Source organism: Anomaloglossus baeobatrachus, chromosome 5 (assembly GCF_048569485.1).
Source record: "Anomaloglossus baeobatrachus isolate aAnoBae1 chromosome 5, aAnoBae1.hap1, whole genome shotgun sequence".
Classification (NCBI taxonomy): domain Eukaryota; kingdom Metazoa; phylum Chordata; class Amphibia; order Anura; family Aromobatidae; genus Anomaloglossus; species Anomaloglossus baeobatrachus.
The window spans coordinates 407,193,962-407,212,550 of NC_134357.1; the positions used below are offsets into that span (position 1 = coordinate 407,193,962).

Sequence of the window (18,589 nt, forward strand, 5' to 3'; positions counted from 1 at the left end):
ATAACCTCCCTATATCTCCTCCTATTACTCCATATAATCTCCCTATATCTCCTCCTATTACTCCATATAATCTCCCTATATCTCCTCCTATTACTCCATATAACATCCCTATATCTCCTCCTATTACTCCATATAATCTCCCTATATCCCCTCCTATTACTCCATATAGCCTCCCTATATCTCCTCCTATTACTCTATATCACCCCCAATATCTCCTCCTATTACTCCATATAACCTCCCCCATATCTCCTCCTATTACTCCATATAACCTCCCTATATCTCCTCCTATTACTCCATATAACCTCCCTATATCTCCTCCTATTACTCCATATAACCTCCCCTATATCTCCTCCTATTACGCCATATAACCTCCCTATATCTCCTCCTATTACTCCATATAACCTCCCTATATCTCCTCCTATTACTCCATATAACCTCCCTATATCTCCTCCTATTACTCCATATAATCTCCCTATATCTCCTCCTATTACTCCATATAACCTCCCTATATCGCCTCCTATTACTCCATATAACATCCCTATATCTCCTCCTATTACTCCATATAATCTCCCTATATCTCCTCCTATTACTCCATATAATTTCCCTATATCTCCTCCTATTACTCCATATAACCTCCCTATATCGCCTCCTATTACTCCATATAATCTCCCTATATCTCCTCCTATTACTCCATATAACCTCCCTATATCGCCTCCTATTACTCCATATAACCTCCCCTATATCTCCTCCTATTACTCCATATAACCTCCCTATATCTCCTCCTATTACTCCATATAACCTCCCTATATCTCCTCCTATTACTCCATATAACATCCCTATATCTCCTCCTATTACTCCATATAATCTCCCTATATCTCCTCCTATTACTCCATATAATCTCCCTATATCTCCTCCTATTACTCCATATAACCTCCCCCATATCTCCTCCTATTACTCCATATAACCTCCCTATATCTCCTCCTATTACTCCATATAACCTCCCTATATCTTTTTCTATTACTCCATATAACCTCCCTATATCTTCTCCTATTACTCCATATAATCTCCCTATATCTCCTCCTATTACTCCATATAATCTCCCTATATCTCCTCCTATTACTCCATATAACCTCCCTATATCTCCTCTTATTACTCCATATAACCTCCCTATATCTCCTCCTATTACTCCATATAATCTCCCTATATCTCCTCCTATTACTCCATATAATCTCCCTATATCTCCTCCTATTACTCCATATAACCTCCCTATATCGCCTCCTATTACTCCATATAACATCCCTATATCTCCTCCTATTACTCCATATAATCTCCCTATATCTCCTCCTATTACTCCATATAATCTCCCTATATCTCCTCCTATTACTCCATATAAACTCCCTATATCTCCTATTACTTTTTATGACCATTAAGTCACATAAGTAATTCTTTCCTTTATTATTACAGAAGTCCAGACACAATATCTCCTAAATTCGCTAATCCTACTAGAATAAATGGTGACTTTCCTTTGCCCCCACCTGAGCCCCTAGATCCTTCTACACATCAAACCCAACAATCACTAGAGACAGGTGAGTGAACACATGGAATATCTGGGCTGAGTTTGCTATTCATAATCAATACTCTATATCACATGACATCCATGTGAAGACACTACCATCAGAAAATGAACTATTGTTTAAATTAGGTTTTTAAGTTAAATATATATTTTTGGGTAATTTTTTTTTCCATTGCATATTTATTAAAAATAAAAAATAGAAATCTTGCTATTTTCACCCTGGCCACTGGGCATTCTTAGACTTTAACTTCTGGTTGTTTTAGGAAACAATACATGTACATTAGGCACAATTAACAGACTCTGACCCTATATTTTGTAATGAAGCATATAAAGAGCACGTGCAAAGAGCTTTGTAAAAGTAGGGGAGCAGGGTCAGCTCTCACCTATTTTGATTGGTGGATCCTGTGATATCAGCTGTATAAAGGCATGTTACCTGTCATTGTAATCCTGCCTCTGCTGATAGGGAGCCTTGCTGAAAACTGTTCCTAATCTGTTCCTAAAAGGACAGGAATTATGAGTCTTAAATATCCTTAGTGGCCAGTATGGGAATTGCAAGTATTTCAAATTTTGATTTTTATAAAGATCATTTGAAAAAAACAAAACAAAAAAAAACCAAAAACCCTTTTTTTATACATACACTTAACAGAAAAACCTGATTTAAGCAATAGGTCATTTTCTGATAGTAGCTTCCCTTCAGAGAGAAAGATGACTGCTGAGTGGAGAAGCAGTCATTCAGCTGATATACAGTATGTAAGTCTCCGCGATTGTGTCGCCCAGGGAATGGGGTACTCGGTCCCCGGCGGTTTACTACTGGGGAATCTCACTTGGGTGGCCATTGCCCGGTCCCGTGCCCTGGGTGCTTTTTAATGGGGAGTATTTACAGGGAAGATTAAAGTCATTGGTGTGACGCCACCTGCGGGTTGCGGTTAATATTGTGGAACCGCCGCTGCTGAGTTGATTATTATCTCTAGGGCTGGTGGTAATGGCAGTTGTGGTGATAGGCCCTCCGCAGGTAGTAGTGAGCCCAGGAGATGTATGATGGAGTAATAAGGGAGGCCACACCGTGAGTTGTAGTTAACAGTCTCTACTCACTCTTGACCCTCGGATGGCTGGTTCAGGTCCCTGTAGTTCCAGTGCCAGTTGATGACTTAGTTGCTCTGTCCCCGGCACCCTCAGTGTGGTTGGGTCCCCGTAGCATGGAGCGTTTGGGGCCTGACTGTCCCTTTTTGTGGCAGTCTCCTTGTCCGTACGGTGGGTAGTGTGGACCCTGTAGGGCTGGTCTGTGTCTCGAACCCTGATCCTTGCTTTACTGCTGGTGCCCCCGGATCTATGGGTCACTGAGGTTCGTGGAGGTCCCCTCACTGTGCAGGTATTTGCCAGACCGTATGAAACTGATGTCTGACCTAGGGCCCTGTGCCCCGTCGATGCTCTGGTCCCAGCGGTACTCGGGTGTACCTGCCCTGGCAACCACTCTCCTGTGCCCCCAGGAAACCGTTACACGACCAAGCTCTCAGGCTGCTCTCTACACTTTCACTCACTACTTCTTACTGCAGACTAACTATCCCCTCCCACCAGGCTGTCCAGTACCTCTGGTCTGGCTCCACTCTCTAGGTGGCCATCCCCTTGTTTCTGACTAGCCAATTACCCCTACTGTGGAGTGGAAACTGGGATTTTGGTGCGTGCGGGTGTTTCTGGCACTGGTGTTCTAGGCCCCAGGGGGTAGGCCTTCATCCTGGTGAGGATGCAGTTCCTAGTAGTGCCCTGAGTGGCTCAGGGGCACTACACGATCAAGAAGATATTAGTACTAGGAACGACTAAGTGGGTTTAACCATTCCTTCCACACAGTCTTGCAAGGCAATCCAAGGCGGTATTTATATTTTGTGGCGTCAGATGACACAGGAAACCCCAATGTAAAGCAATAGCAAAGATTCAGATTAGTTTATGAAAATAATGTGAACTTTACTAGTGAATCTGTTGGAGGTCATGTGAGGTCACTCAGTTCAATGAGGTCACCTGAGGCTAGGTTACCTGCGATCACAGGTGGAGGACCATGGTAACCTCCATCTGTGACCATAAATAACCTCAGTAATGTCACCACTCTTCGCTGAGACTCAGTCATGCTCTGCCTGAAGCTCACAGCGGGTGGTCATGTTCTATGGCTGTGTGCTGTTAGTTCAGATGTATTAGAGCTGGGATTGTCATGGGACCTTGTGTGGATTACGTCGGACCTGGTTGTTTTGGGGGTTAAAAAAGGAGAGAAAGAGGTTGTGTTTTTTGTATTTTATTTCAAATAAAGGATTTTTTTGTTGGTGTTTATTTCTTTTCACTTACAGATTAGTAATGGGTGGGTCCCATAGACACCTCCCATTACAAATCTAGGGCTTAGTGGCAGCTGTGAGGTAATATTAACACAGATTGCCACCACACCAGGGCAATCAGGATGTGCTGCATAAAGTTCCAGGATTGTTGCATTTAATGGATGCGACAATCCTGGGCAGCTGCAGGCTGCTATTTTTAGGCTGGGAAGGAAAAATAAGCAAGGGTCTCCCTAGCCTGACAATACCCCAGCTGTCGGCTTTATCATGGCTGAGTATCAATATTGGGGGGACCACACACCTTTTTTTAATTATTAATCATTTAAAAAAAAAAACACAGCCAAGATAATCACATAGCTGGGATCTGCAGCCTGTAGTCATCTGCTTTATCTGTGCTGGGTATCATAATATGGGGGGACACTAGGCCAATTTTTTTCTTTATTTATTTTTACAGCAATACAGACGCACAAACAGCAGCTCTGATTGAAAGCACTCAGTCACACTGTCACAGGGTGGGGGCACTTGTGACTGCATTCAATCAGAGACGCAGGAACTGTTAGTGGGCGGGGAAGCAGTGCATATGCATGAGGGATAATGAGCGGCCTTGGAAGCAGCATTACAGCTGCTCGGGAGATTTGGTAAGTATAACACGTTTGTGCCAATCCTCCTATCACATCTACAACCATTTTAAAGCACTGGATTCTGGTCCCCCTAGGCTTATATGGGGACCGGCGTCTGGACAGATATCTGGCATCATTTCTGGGCCTGAACCAGGTTTCTTTTTTTAACCTGATTGGATCCACTGATCCCGGGTATCTGCGAGTCCACCCATCACTATTGATGATCTATCCTAAATAATGATAATATTTATTCACTTATATAGCACCATTAATTCCACAGCACTTTACATACTTCTAACAGCTAACTACTGAGCTACCTTTCCACCCACGTGCATGGAAAACTCCTTGAAAATCCACTACAATACTGTCATCTAAGCCTTGTGTGATATAAAGGGAGGTCATGATAGTGGCTGACAGGTGCAGAGCTCTTTGAGTATACTAAAGAGCACTTTACACACTACGATATCGCTATTGATATCGCTAGCGAGCGTACCCGCCCCCGTCGGTTGTGCGTCACGGCCAAATCGCTGCCCGTGGTGCACAACATTGCTTACACCCGTCACACGGACTTACCTTCCCTGCGACGTCGCTCTGGCCGGCGATCCACCTCTTTTCTAAGGGGGCGGTTTGTGCGGCGTCACAGCGACGTCACGCGGCAGCCGTCCAATAGAAGCGGAGGGGCGGAGATGAGCAGGTGGAATATCCCGCCCACCTCCTTCCTTCCTCATTGCCGGTGGACGCAGGTAAGGAGATGTTCGTCGTTCCTGTGGTGTCACACATAGCGATGTGTGATGCCGCAGGAACGACGAACAACCAGCAGCATGCACCACCAACGATATTATGAAAAGGAGCGACGTGTCAACGATGAACGATTTTTGACGTTTTTGCGATCGTTGATCGTCGCTCCTAGGTGTCACACGCTGCGTTGTCGTAACGACGCCGGATGTGCGTCACGAACGACGTGACCCCGACGATATATCGTTAGCGATGTCGCAGCGTGTAAAGCACCCTTTACTCTTTATAATCCTCCATCTCTGATTATAGTAATGTATCTGATTACAATCCCTGAAAATACACCATTGCTGCATATGTTCTAAACACATAAAATGTAAAGATGTCTCTTTCTTGCTTTTACATGAGTTTCTATATTTTCCCATCGATACTTCATTTTTGACTTGCACTTCCTTCATTTTTCAGACTCCAACTTCCCTGACACCTATTCTTTGCTGTACAGTGACCTTCCTCCTCCTCCTCCTCCAGAATCTGACGTAAATGGGTCCCTGTGGCTTCCCGCTCCCATTGCAGAAGGTATTTTTATTTTGTTTTGGAAACTTATAAACCTGGAAACAGCAATGAATAATACAACAGATCCAGAATCCATAAGATCACAACTGTCACTGCCCTTCAGGCTTCAAATTCACATTATATTCATTGTTTTGTAGTATATCACCATCTAGTGCAAAAAATAGTATATAACATAAGTTATTGATCATATACACATACAACGATAATATATAACCTAAACCAGCATTGCCTCTATAAACCTATATGGCATTCAGTTCTCGGAAAAACTAAGTACACCCACTTGGAATTTGATGGTTTTATATATTTGGGGAATATAGGTAAAAACCTTTAGGCTGTAGAAGGCCTTACTATTAAGTAAATACAACTTCAGATGAACAACACGTGACTTATTACACTGTCATTATTTAGTCACCAAAATCTATTCTACAATGCAAAAGCAGTTTGTGGAAAAATTAAGCGCGTTTGTTCGTGCACCATTCTCTTAATGGACCGCCAAATCAATTAACTGATTTGAGGCCTGGACTGTGTCTCGGCCATTAACACTACTTTATTCTGTATTTGCTAGTGTGCTTAGAATCATTGTCCTGCTACATGAATAATATTATAATATAATATAGTAATAATAATAATTATTAAAAAAAAAAAAAAATTATATAGCGCCAACATATTCCGCAGCGCTATTCATACATCAGCAACACTGTGAGCCCCAATGGGGACAATCTAAATTCCCTTTCTATATGTTTTTGGCGTTTACATTTTTATTTATTTGATTTCCAAAAAATCATTTTGTTATGCATATTTAATTTTTTTTACCTATTAATCATTTTATATATGTAAAGAATATAATTTCTCTCTGAGCTTATAATTTTCATTCACAAGATCACAATCTACCGTAATATTGAGGGTGTAATATATATATACTTTTCAACCACAAGATGGCAGCCCAACACTTTGAAATATTTGATTTGATATTTAGTAGTCAATTGCCAGACCCTTCAATATCACCTAACTACACTGAACGAAAATATAAACACAACACATGTTTTTGCTCCCATTTTTCATGAGCTGAACTCTAAGGGGCACTTTGCACACTACGACAGCGCAGGTGCGATGTCGGTGGGGTCAAATCGAAAGTGATGCACTTCCGGCGTCGCAGTCGATATCGTAGTGTGTAAATCCTTTATGATACGATTTACGAGCCCAAAAGCGTCATAATCGTATCATCGGTGTAGCGTCGGTCTTTTCCATGAATTGGGAAGGACCGATGTTACGATGTTGTTCCTCATTCCTCTGCGGCAGCACACATCGCTGTGTGTGAAGCCACAGGAGCGAGGAACATCTCCTACCTTCGTCCCGGCCGGCTATACGTAAGGGAAGAGGTGGGCGGGATGTTTACGTCCCGCTCATCTCCGCTCCTCCGCTTCTATTGGCCGCCTGCCGTGTGACGTCGCTGTGACGCCGCACGACCCGCCCCCTTAATAAGGAGGCTGGTCGCCGGTCAGATCGATGTCGCAGGGCAGGTGAGTGCGTGTGAAGCTGCCGTAGCGATAATGTTCGCTACAGCAGCTATCACAAGATATCGTACCTGCGACGGGGGTGGGGACTATCGCGCTCGGCATCGCAGCATCGGCTTGCGATGTCGTAGTGTGCAAAGTGCCCCTAAGAGCTAAGTCTTTTTCTATGTGCACAAAAGGCCTCTCTCTCTCTCAGATTTTCATCACAAATTTGTCTAAATCTGTGTTAATGATCACTTTACTGAAATAATCCTCACAGGTGTGGCATATAAAGATGCTGATTACACATCATGATTATAGCACAGGTGTGCCTTAGGCTGGCCACAGAAAAAGACCACTCTAAAATGTGCAGATTTACAGTATTTGCAGGGTCCGGTGTGGTCAGAAACCAGTCAGTTTCAGGTGTGACCACCATTTGTCTCACGCAGTCCAACACATCTCCTTCACATAGAGTTGACCAGGCTTTTGATTATGGGCTATGGGATGTGCAGATTTTTTTATTCTTATGTACCGATTGTTACAGCAGCTGTCCAGGTGGCCGGTCTCAGATGATCTTGGGGGTGAAGATGCTGGATGGTGAGGTCCTAGCCTGGTGTGGGTACATGTGGTCTGCAGTTAGATGTACTGCCAAATTCTCTGAAACACCTTTGGAGATGGTTAGGGCCTGTTCACACTTTGGAGAGTTGTCACTTTTTTCTACTCAGATTTGTTACAATTTCCTGATGCCAGTAAAGTGAATGAGGATCCTGAAGTCTCTTGCACAGTTGCTTATTTTCTCCTTGCAGATTTGTTGCAGATTTAAAGCAGCAGCATGTCAATTCTTTCAGTGTTTATCCTGACGATTTCATCCATACTAATGACTGGGAAAAATCTGCATCAAAAATTTGTGGTTTTGCTGCTGCTTTTTTCCTGCACAGAAATTTCTACACCAAATATTTAACATGTGCACATACCTTATGGTAGACAAATGAGCATTCAATTCACGGGCAACAGCTCTGGTGGAGATTCCTGCAGTCAGCATGCCACTTTACACGCTCCATCAAAGCTTGCGACATCTGTAGCGTTGTGCTGTGTGATAAAACTGCACATTTTAGAGTGACCTTTTATTGTGGCCAGCCTAAGGCAAACCTGTGCAATATTCATAATGGCCAGCCTAAGGCACACCTGTGCAATAATTATGCTGTCTAATCTGTATCTTAATATGCCACTGCCGGCTCCATAGCTCCTCAGGGGCAGGACCAACATCTCTATGCATAAGCATAAATTGAATTAACAATTCTCCTCTGGTCTCCCCGGGACTTGAACTTGTGCATGTATTTATGTCTTTGAGTCTCTGGCTATAGATTGGTTCTGTGACTCTCTGTATGTGCAGGCACTTTAACCCCCTTATTTTGTGATTTATAAGTATTTATTTTGTAATGTGTTTCACCATAATGTGATATTGCAGTGACCACACTGCCTTTTTCCTTTTTGGGGATTTTAAATGGAGTGATTTTATATATTTTTTTCTTTCAGTTCTTTGTGTTAATAATGAGGGCAGCACGGTGGCTCAGTGGTTTGTTTTTTTTATTCTAATAATTTTTTAGAAGAAAGTGTGATCCAGGTAAATAAGAAGTTCTCTTGTGCCCTCTCCTCCAGAAAGAAATCGCAGCACAGTCTTAAAGGGGTTGTCTGAGCATATAATATTAATGACCTATCTTCATAGGTCACTGGTATCAGACCATTCACGGTGTGAATCAGCTGTTATTAGCCCTGGCGTTGACCGGGTGTAACTCTTGAACTGACCTAAACAGCACAGCCCTGTCTAGGGTGCAGCGCAGATTAGTGCCTATTAAAGGAAACCTATCACCAAATTTGGCCCATATAAGCTGCGGTGACCACCAGTGAGCCCTTAGATATAATTTAATGCTCTATATAAGATCCCAGGCCGCTCTATCATACTCACCCATGGGGAGGTCCAGTTCGATGGGTGTTGCTGCTCTCCAGCTGGTGCCTCCTCTCTGCTGCGATGGCCGTCCTCCTTCTTCGTAGGCCCATGTGCATGACGTGTGTAGGTCATGCCCAGGGATATGGGGTACTCGGTCCCGGGCAGTGTCTCTCTTGGGAATGTCACGGTGGTGGCCGTTGCCCAGTTCCATGCCCTGGGCCCTTTTTGTAATGGGGTGTATTTACAGGGGATTTAGGTTAGTGTTCATACGTCACGCAACTTGCGGTGTTGCAGCTATATATATATGGAGCCGCCGCTGCACAATGTCACTGCTGGGGCTGGTGGTAATTGCAGCCTGGATGGTAGGCCCTCCGCAAGCGGGGTTGGGTCCCAGAGGATGGGTGTTGTGACGGGTGTTGGAAGAAGGTATTCCACACAGAGGTATAGTGCAACTGGTTTTTACTCACTGTTTGTAGGTGGTAACAGGTTACCCGAGGCCGACTGGTTTCACCTTCAGGTCCCCTTCATCCCAGTGCCAGTTCAGTACTCTGGTACCTTCTTCCCCTGCACCTGACTTTGGTAAATGGGTACCCTTGGCGTAGAGCAACTGAAGGTCCCCGTTCGGTGGTTTGTCCACTTTTGTCCACCTGACGGTAGCATGAACCCTGTGGGGTTGGAGTCTCTGGTCCTGTCCCCGGTTCTCCCTTTGCTACTGAGTCTTCGGATTTTTAGGGTCAGTGAGGTCCTTGATGGTCCCCTCGCTGTCCAGGTGTTAACAGGTCGGCTTGGAGCTCTTTCCTGTCCTAGGGTCCTGTACCCCGTCGGTGCGTAGTTCCAGGAGTACTCCACCGTACTCCACCAACAACTACTCTCCTGGGTACCAGGTTACCGTTAACCCGGGTCAGAACGTCTCCTCACGTCCACCTTCACTCTCAGACTTTCTCTGACTACTCTCCTCAGTCTGCCCATCAAACCTGGTCAACTAGCGAACTGGATTGGCTCCACCTCTAGGCGGCCTTCCATTGGTCCGACCCTAGCTATCTACCATTGTATGGAGGATTGTTGGGGAAAAACTGGGATTACCTGGGTTTTTGTTGTTACCGGCACTGGTCTCCCGGGGCCCTAGGGGGGAGGAATTGCATCCTTGTGGGGATGTAGAACCTTGTAGCACCCTGATGGCTTCAGGAGCGCTACATCTATGTCATCCACACAGGCTGGCATTGCGGTCCTGCGCAGGCGCACTTTGATCTCCCCGGCTGAGGACAGATCAAAGTATTGTAGTGCGCATCCGCAGGCCCTCAGCACGGCAGATCAAAGTGCGCCTGCACAGGACCGCAATACCGGCCTGTGTGAATGACGTAGGACATGTCATCCATGCTGGGTAGAAGGAGGATGGAGATCACAGCAGAGAGGAGGCGCCGGACTGGAGAGCAGCAACACCCAACGAACCAGACCGTGGCCTAGGTGAGTATAATAAAAGCATTTTTTATGTTATACAGAGCTCTTATATACAGTATTCCAGAATGCTGTATATATAAGAACCTATTGGTGGTGACAGCAGCTCATAGTCGCCAAATATGGTGACAGGTTCCGTTTAAAAAAAATCGGAGCTGATCTGCAGGTCTCGGTAGCAGCCACTACATTGAACGGAGCTAGGCTGTTCGCCTCTTTTCAGTGTTTCCATCCAGTTGCCCCATTCATGCTAAAACAGCTGATAAGTGAAGATATTGGTGTCAGACATACACAGATCTGATATTGATCATCTACTTTGGGGATAGGTTATCAATATTATTTGCCTGGACATTCCCTTCACGCTCCAGTATCATACAGTCATCTGATCCTTCTGTCATATAAATGGTGTTGATTGACAGCCGCTAAACTCTTGAGTAAGAACAGTATACTTACTATTTATAATCCTCAATCTCTGATTATAGCAATGTATCTGATTACAATCCTAGAGCAGACACCATTGCTGAAAACGTTCTAAACATACAGAATTTGAAGCTGTCTCTTTCCTGCTTTTACCTATTGCTAATGTGACGCCCTGGGCAAGCCAGGGGTCACAGGTAATGACACCACCACACCCTACACCCCGGATAGGTACACCAAAGCTACACCAGAAATCCTTGTTTCCTTCCTCCAGGGGCTGATGTCCACACCAGGGGATGGGCCAGGTGGTTGGCTCCGCCCACCGAGGAGTTCACAGCCCTGGAGGCGGGAAAACCAGGCAGATTAGATAGAGTGGAGTTGAAGTGAAGTGGTAGAGGAGCAAGAGAGAGGAGTTAAGGTGGAAGAGAAAGTGACAGTTGAAAGCCTGAAGTTGGTCCAGGTGTGCGCCCCGGACTGAGACAGCAAGGTTAGCAGACGGTGGTGACCGTCTGCAGGAGAGGCTGATCGGAGGTTGCCGAAAGGACCGTGGACGGGTGGTGGCCCGGCGGTACCGGACCGGTATACAAAGAGAAGCCAGCACCATTGGCAGGGGCCTTTCGGATCCCGGCAAGGCTAGGAGTCGCCGTGAATTTGCCAAATCTGTCAGTGAAGGGGACCTCCGGGTCTCCCAACAGCTAAGTCCCGATTGAAGGCAACAGTCCAACCGTAGGAGAGAGACACCGCCACCGCCAATGCACCAGTTTCTCAGGGCCAGCGCCTGCGGGCAAAGAGGGGCTCCTCCGGCCCATATCCAAGTCGGGGAGCGGGTTACCGGTGGGAACCCATCACTACCAACATTACACTAGGTGCAGGGACAGAGACAGTCACCGTTAACTACCGGGGAAAAGCAACAGCAGCCGTCCGTGGGAACCGTCTGTCCAGCCGTGTGTTTTACCGAGAACTGTGTCAACATCTCAGGCTGAGTGAGTACCACCGTGCCGTACGGCACAGCGCTGCCCCCACGACCCTGCACCTCACCAGGCCCCGCACCTGGCCTGCCATCCCTCATCCTCCACCCCATCACTGGGCCCCGGGACAACCAACCCCTACCCACGGATGGGAGAACTAACAACTCTGCTGCTCCCTGTCACCGCTCCCGGGATCCCCATACAGAGCAGCGGTGGTGTCCATACAATCACCACAACCGTGGGTGGCGTCACGGACAATACATCCCCAAAACCAAACCCCTTTTCACTCACGGGCGAGGAGCGCCGCTCGAGTCCCCAGGATCCGGCCCATCGCTCAAGCCACCGAGCAGTGGAGGCCGCAGCAGCAGCGGCAGCCGGACCCGAGCAGTGGGAGAGCGCAGCGTCCCCTCCTCTGCCCGCGACAACTTGGCATCACGAACAGGATCTTACCGCTCTGCCGTTGGGTAGAGGTGCGCCTTGTTACCGCCGGAGGTGTCCGGCCGGAAAATTTCAGAAGCCGCCATCTTTGGCGCGAAGAGTTCCCGCTCGAGCGTCTCCTCGAGTAGTGGAGGCGCGAAGGCCAAAACCCCGCCCCGATAGAGGAGGGGCCGGAAAGAGGCTAAGGGGGACGAAATGGCGACTGGTCGCATGTAGCCGCGGCTATAAAAGCGGAGACGCCAGGACTCTGCAGGAATACTGGGTTACTGGAAGGCACGATTGCCAAGATGTACAGTTCGATTCCCGACGAGGAAGTCCCCGCGCCCGGCACGGCGACGTGGTTGAGGGACCGGACTGTCCCGCTGAGTAACCGTCTGCAGGCCCACATGCAGCTCCTCCTAGAGGAGTGGGAGACCGACATGGCGGGTGTAGTAGCTGCTATGCGGAGACGCAAGGTGGAAGGGGATCTGGAGGGGCGGGTAGGAGACCCACGCCCCTGTATTCCCGAGGGATCGGCCACTGAAGCTGAGGAGCCCGGCCTGCCTCCGCTCACCCTGCCTCTCCCCCCCGCTACCCGTGTTAGCTGCTGCTGCTCCGCCACTAGGCCCGCTACCTGCCCAATCGGTAGCGATACCCTGCCAATCCGCCCCGGCGGACCAACCGGCTGCAGACGCCCAGGACGTCCCTGAATCACTCCCGGGGGAGCCGCTAGGACCGCGGCCCCTTAATAAAAATGTGCCAGAAGTCCCGGCAGTGATTGCGCCAGACCCCGAGCCCGGGACTGTAGCATGGATGAAGGCCCGGGTGATTGCGTTCCACCAACGCCAACAGGATGAGATCTTCCGGATGATGGAGCAGTGGACCAACGAGGTCGAGATGCTGATTGCAACTGCCCCGATGTACGGGAGGGGAACGGATGTAACAGAGTCGACTGGCGACCCACGTCCCTATGTCCTACCAGGACCGGCCGCTGCGGCTGAGGGGCCCGACCTAGTCTCGACCTATGCATCATCCTTGCCGTTACTTATGGGGCGCCTCAGTGTAAACTCGCCTGACCTGCTGCCCCGTGCTACTGCAGAAGGATCTGATGTGCTAGATGCTGGAGGCCAGGAGGCTGCGGCAGCTGGCGGCAACCCGCCTGACGCAGGAATAATTGATGATGACTCCAGCCCCGGGCCCACTGCTGAGTTTGAAGGGGTAAGTGAGCGTCCCCGCTATGAAGGAGACCCAGTGGTTGTCTGCACCCCGCGCACCGGTGGAAATGGGTACCGGGCACCCTTGTCACAGCAGGCATGTCAGTGCATGTTTGATATGCTGGTGGCGGAGGATGGATCCGCCTCAGCTGAGGACTCTGAGTGATGGCAGCGGAGCACCGTTGCACCGTCCCCGTTGGGACCACCTGTGTGTGTTTTAAAGTTCTGAAAGTTATGAGAAAGATGAAAATGATCACCGAAGTCTCATCTGATTGTCTGCAACCGTGATTTGAACCGGCCGTTGCCGGCACCGTTGTCCCAGTGGGGACCGCTTGAAAAGTTGCGTAAGGGAATCCTTACGGACAAGCCCGTGAACTTGCAGGGCAACCACAAACGTTAGTGGCTTGTAAATAAAAATGTTGTTGTTGCAAGCCAGGGGTCACAGGTAATGACACCACCACACCCTACACCCCGGATAGGTACACCAAAGCTACACCAGAAATCCTTGTTGCCTTCCTCCAGGGGCTGATGTCCACACCAGGGGGTGGGCCAGGCGGTTGGCTCCGCCCACCGAGGAGTTCACAGCCCTGGAGGCGGGAAAACCAGGCAGATTAGATAGAGTGGAGTTGAAGTGAAGTGGTAGAGGAGCAAGAGAGAGGAGTTAAGGGGGAAGAGAAAGTGACAGTTGAAAGCCTGAAGTTGATCCGGGTGTGCGCCCCGGACTGAGACAGCAAGGTTAGCAGACGGTGGTGACCGTCTGCAGGAGAGGCTGATCAGAGGTTGCCGAAAGGACCGTGGATGGGTGGTGGCCCGGCGGTACCGGACCGGTATATGAAGAGAAGCAAGCACCATTGGCAGGGGCCTTTCGGATCCCAGCAAGGCTAGGAGTCGCCGTGAATTTGCCAAATCCGTCAGTGAAGGGGACCTCCGGGTCTCCCAACAGCTAAGTCCCGATTGAAGGCAACAGTCCAACCGTAGGAGAGAGACACCGCCACCGCCAAGGCACCAGTTTCTCAGGGCCAGCGCCTGCGGGCAAAGAGGGGCCGCCGCTCGAGTCCCCGGGATCCGGCCCATCGCTCGAGCCACCGAGCAGCGGAGGCCGCAGCAGCAGCGGCAGCCGGACCCGAGCAGTGGGAGAGCGCAGCGTCCCCTCCTCCGCCCGCGACACTACATTCCCCTTAAGGCCGCTTTACACGCAGCGACATCGCTAGCGATGTCGCTTGTGAAAGCACCCCCGTCGTTTGTGCGTCACGGAAAATCGCTGCCTGTGGCGTACAATATCGCTTGAAAGCGTCACACCAACTTACCTTCCTAGCGACGTCAATGTGGGCGGCGAACATCTTTTTTAAGTGGGAGGTTCGTGCGCCGTCACAGCGACGTCACACAGCAGCCCGCCAATAAAAGCGGAGGGGCGGAGACCAGCCGCATTAACGACACGCCCACATCGTTGCCGGCAGGATGCAGGTACGGTGTAGTTCGTCGTTCTCGGGGTGTCACACGTAGCGATGTGTGCTGCCTCAGGAACGACGAACCACCTGAGTTCTGCACCAGCAACGATTTTTGGGAAATGAACGACGTGTCAACGATCAACAATTAGGTGAGTATCTCTGATCGTTAACACTCGCTCAAAGGTGTCACACGCAACGACGTCGCTAACGAGGCCGGATGTGCATACGTTGAGTATTTGCTACAGATTACAGTGCATATAATACGCATGTTTTTTACACCTTTTTATGTGTGTTCCTTTGTCATTCATTTGAATGATGAAGTGTTCCAAAACATTGAAAGAATTGACATGCTGCAGATTTGAAAAAAAAAACTTTGCGGTGTCAAATCTGCAAGAAAATATAAGCAGCATTTGCAGAAGATTTCACAAATCTCATTCATTTTGTAAAATGCTCCATTTTTTTCTGTAGAAAACAAACACAGCAAAAATGAAGTGTGAACAAGGCCTTACTTTATACTTGGGTTTCTATATTATCCCAGCGATATCTCATTTTTGACTTTCACTTCTTTTATTCTTTAGGTTCCAACTTCCCTGACACTTATTCTCTGCCGTACAGTGACTTCCCGCCGCCTTCTCCAGAATTTGACATGAATGGTTCACTGTGGTCCCCCACTCACGTTATGAAAGGTATTTTTTCAAAAAACCTTCTGTGTGAAAACTGGAAAACAGTAGTGAATAACTCATAAGAGGCAAAATCCAATAGAAAACTGAAGCTGTCCATTGAGCTCTTGCACTCTGTATATACCGTATTTTTCGTTTTATAAGATGCACTGGATTATATAAGCACACCAATTTTAGAGGAGGAAAATAGGAAAAATAATTTTTAATGTTAAAATGAGGGTCAGTCTTATAATCTTAGTATGTCTTAATCCTAAGGGGTACTTTGCACGCTGCGACATTGCTACTGCGATCTCGTCGGGGTCAAATCGAAAGTGACGCACATCCGGCGCCGGTAATGACGTTGCAACGTGTAAAGCCTAGATGTGCCGATAAACGATCTCAAAAGCGTCATAAATCGGTGATTTGTGTAGTGTCGGTCATTTTCATAATGTCGCACCAATAGGAGATACCATGTTGTTCCTTGTTCCTGCGGCAGCACACATCGCTGTGTGTGAAGCCGCAGGAGCGAGGAACATCTCCTTACTTGCCTCCACGGCTATGCGGAAGCAAGGAGGGGGGCGGGATGTTTACGTCCCGCTCATCTCCGCCCCTCCGCTTCTATTGGCCGCCTGCCGTGTGACATCGCTGTGACGCCGCACGACCCGCCCCCTTAGGAAGGAGGCGGGTCGCCGGCCAGAGCGACGTCGCAGGGCAGGTAAGTGTGTGTGAAGCTGCCGTAGCGATAATGTTCGCTACAGCAGCTATCACAAGATATCGCATGTGCGACGGGGGCGGGTACTATTGCGCTCGGCATCGCAAGCATCGGCTAGCAATGTCGCAGCGTGCAAAGTACCCCTTAAGCTCACCAGGGGGGAGCGGCGGTGGTGGCGCAGCTAAGGAAGGTCACTGGAGGCAGGGTCAGTGATGCTGCTGTCTCAGAGGAGGGGACATTGCAGCTCAGGAGGTTCGGTGATACTGCGGGCTCAGGGGGTGTCATTGCAGTAGAGCGACTCAGGAGGGTCAGAGGACAGGGTGTGTCGACAGCAAGTGCCATTGATCTGACTACGGGCTCCATTGAATCACCCATGGTTGACGAGATGACTTCAAGAAATTGGCCATGGAGACGGCGTGTACGCAAATAGGACTCCATGGTCATTTTCTTGAAGTCCACCACATCAATCTACACAAACATCGCTTCAACGGCCATTTTCTTGAAGTCCATCGCATCAACCACAGGCGAGTCAATGGAGCACGCAGTCAGGTCAATGTACCCGCCGCCTACAAACCCTGTCCTGAGACCCTCCTGAGTCGCTCCTCTGCTCCTCTGAGCCCTCAGTATCGCCGACCCTGCCTCCTATGACCCCGATATTGCCATGTCATTTTAACCACAAAATGTACACTGTAAACAGTACACAATGCCAAAAAAAATGTCAGAATTCTCTCTTTTTTCATAATTACTCCATATTTGGATTTTTTTCTGTTTTACAGCACGCTATGTGGTAAAATGAATGGTGTCATTCAAAATATAAAATGGCTGCTGGTGGAGGATCATGTGACCAGATCTGTCCAATAGAAAGAAGGACAGGTGTCCCATGCTCCTCCACCAGCAGCCATTTTATGGACATTTTATTGCTGTGCAGTCTATGAGCACAGCTGCAGTAATAGAGCAGAAGGACAACCTGTTATAACGATATAATAATAAGTGCCACAAAAATCATGTCCCCAACACATTTATTAAAATAACGGGGGTGGCCATATTAACTTTATCTCATTCTGCTGACAGCTATAGACAGTGCAATTCTATAGGAGGCAATCGGTGCAAACTTTTCAATTAAATCTAATTGCATCTGCATTTATTTAAGAAAAAAACAATTGTCCCCAAAGGTGGACAACCCCTTCAACTAAAACGGTAGGTCCCTCAAAAATTGATGAAGTGTAGACAGGTGGACGGATGCAGCAGCACAGAAAATAAAGACCTAGTTACACAGTAGAATAATGCGGGCGTCCCACAATACGATCTATCGTGCGATCGCACGAGCGATCCTACCCGCCCCCGTCGTTTGTGCGTCACGGGCAATTAGTTGCCCATGGCACACAAAGTCGTTCAACCGCCGTCACACGTACTTACCTGCTGAGCGACGTTGCTGTGGGCGGCGAACATCCGGACGTTCGGCGTCACAGCGACGTCACACAGCGGCCGGCCAATAAAAGCGGAGGGGAGGAGATGAGCGGGATGTAAACATCCCGCCCACCTCCTTCCTTCCACATGGCCGGCGGGAGCCGTGGGACGCAGGTAAGCTGTGTTCATCGTTCCCGGGGTGTCACACGGAGCGATGTGTGCTGCCCCGAGTACGATGAACAACCGGCGCAAAGAAAAATAAACGACTTTTTAAAAATGAGCGATGTGTCAACGATACACGATTTGTGAACATTCTGCGTCACTCGTAGGTGTCACACTGGACGACGTCGCAAGCGATGCCAGATGTGCGTCACGAAAACTGTGACCCCGACGACATATCGCACGATAGATCATCTCATTTGACGCCCGCATAAGATTGTGATTTATTAACTATTTCCAATTTCAGTAGTCAATATTAGCCACAGAATGTTATATTATTATTATTATTATTAGTATTATTATGTGCACATGGCACAACCGCTCAGATGTCTGCAGTGAATTTTGTAGTAAAATGCGCAATATGTAAATCTGACACATGTGAACATATCCCAACTCTGCTCAAATAATCCATGTGTTAGGAA

At 48.1% G+C, this 18,589-nt stretch overlaps 1 protein-coding gene across 1 annotated transcript in view; it reads left to right on the forward strand.

Annotated features, from left to right (window-relative positions):
- The window catches only part of LOC142310225 (uncharacterized), an 83,481-nt gene that overhangs the window by 37,909 nt on the left and 26,983 nt on the right, over positions 1–18,589 (forward strand). The window contains exons 6-8 of the mRNA XM_075347714.1: positions 1,465–1,586; positions 5,706–5,816; positions 15,749–15,856. Of these exons, the coding sequence (XP_075203829.1) occupies positions 1,465–1,586; positions 5,706–5,816; positions 15,749–15,856 (341 nt within the window). The remainder of the gene's footprint in view (positions 1–1,464; positions 1,587–5,705; positions 5,817–15,748; positions 15,857–18,589) is intronic.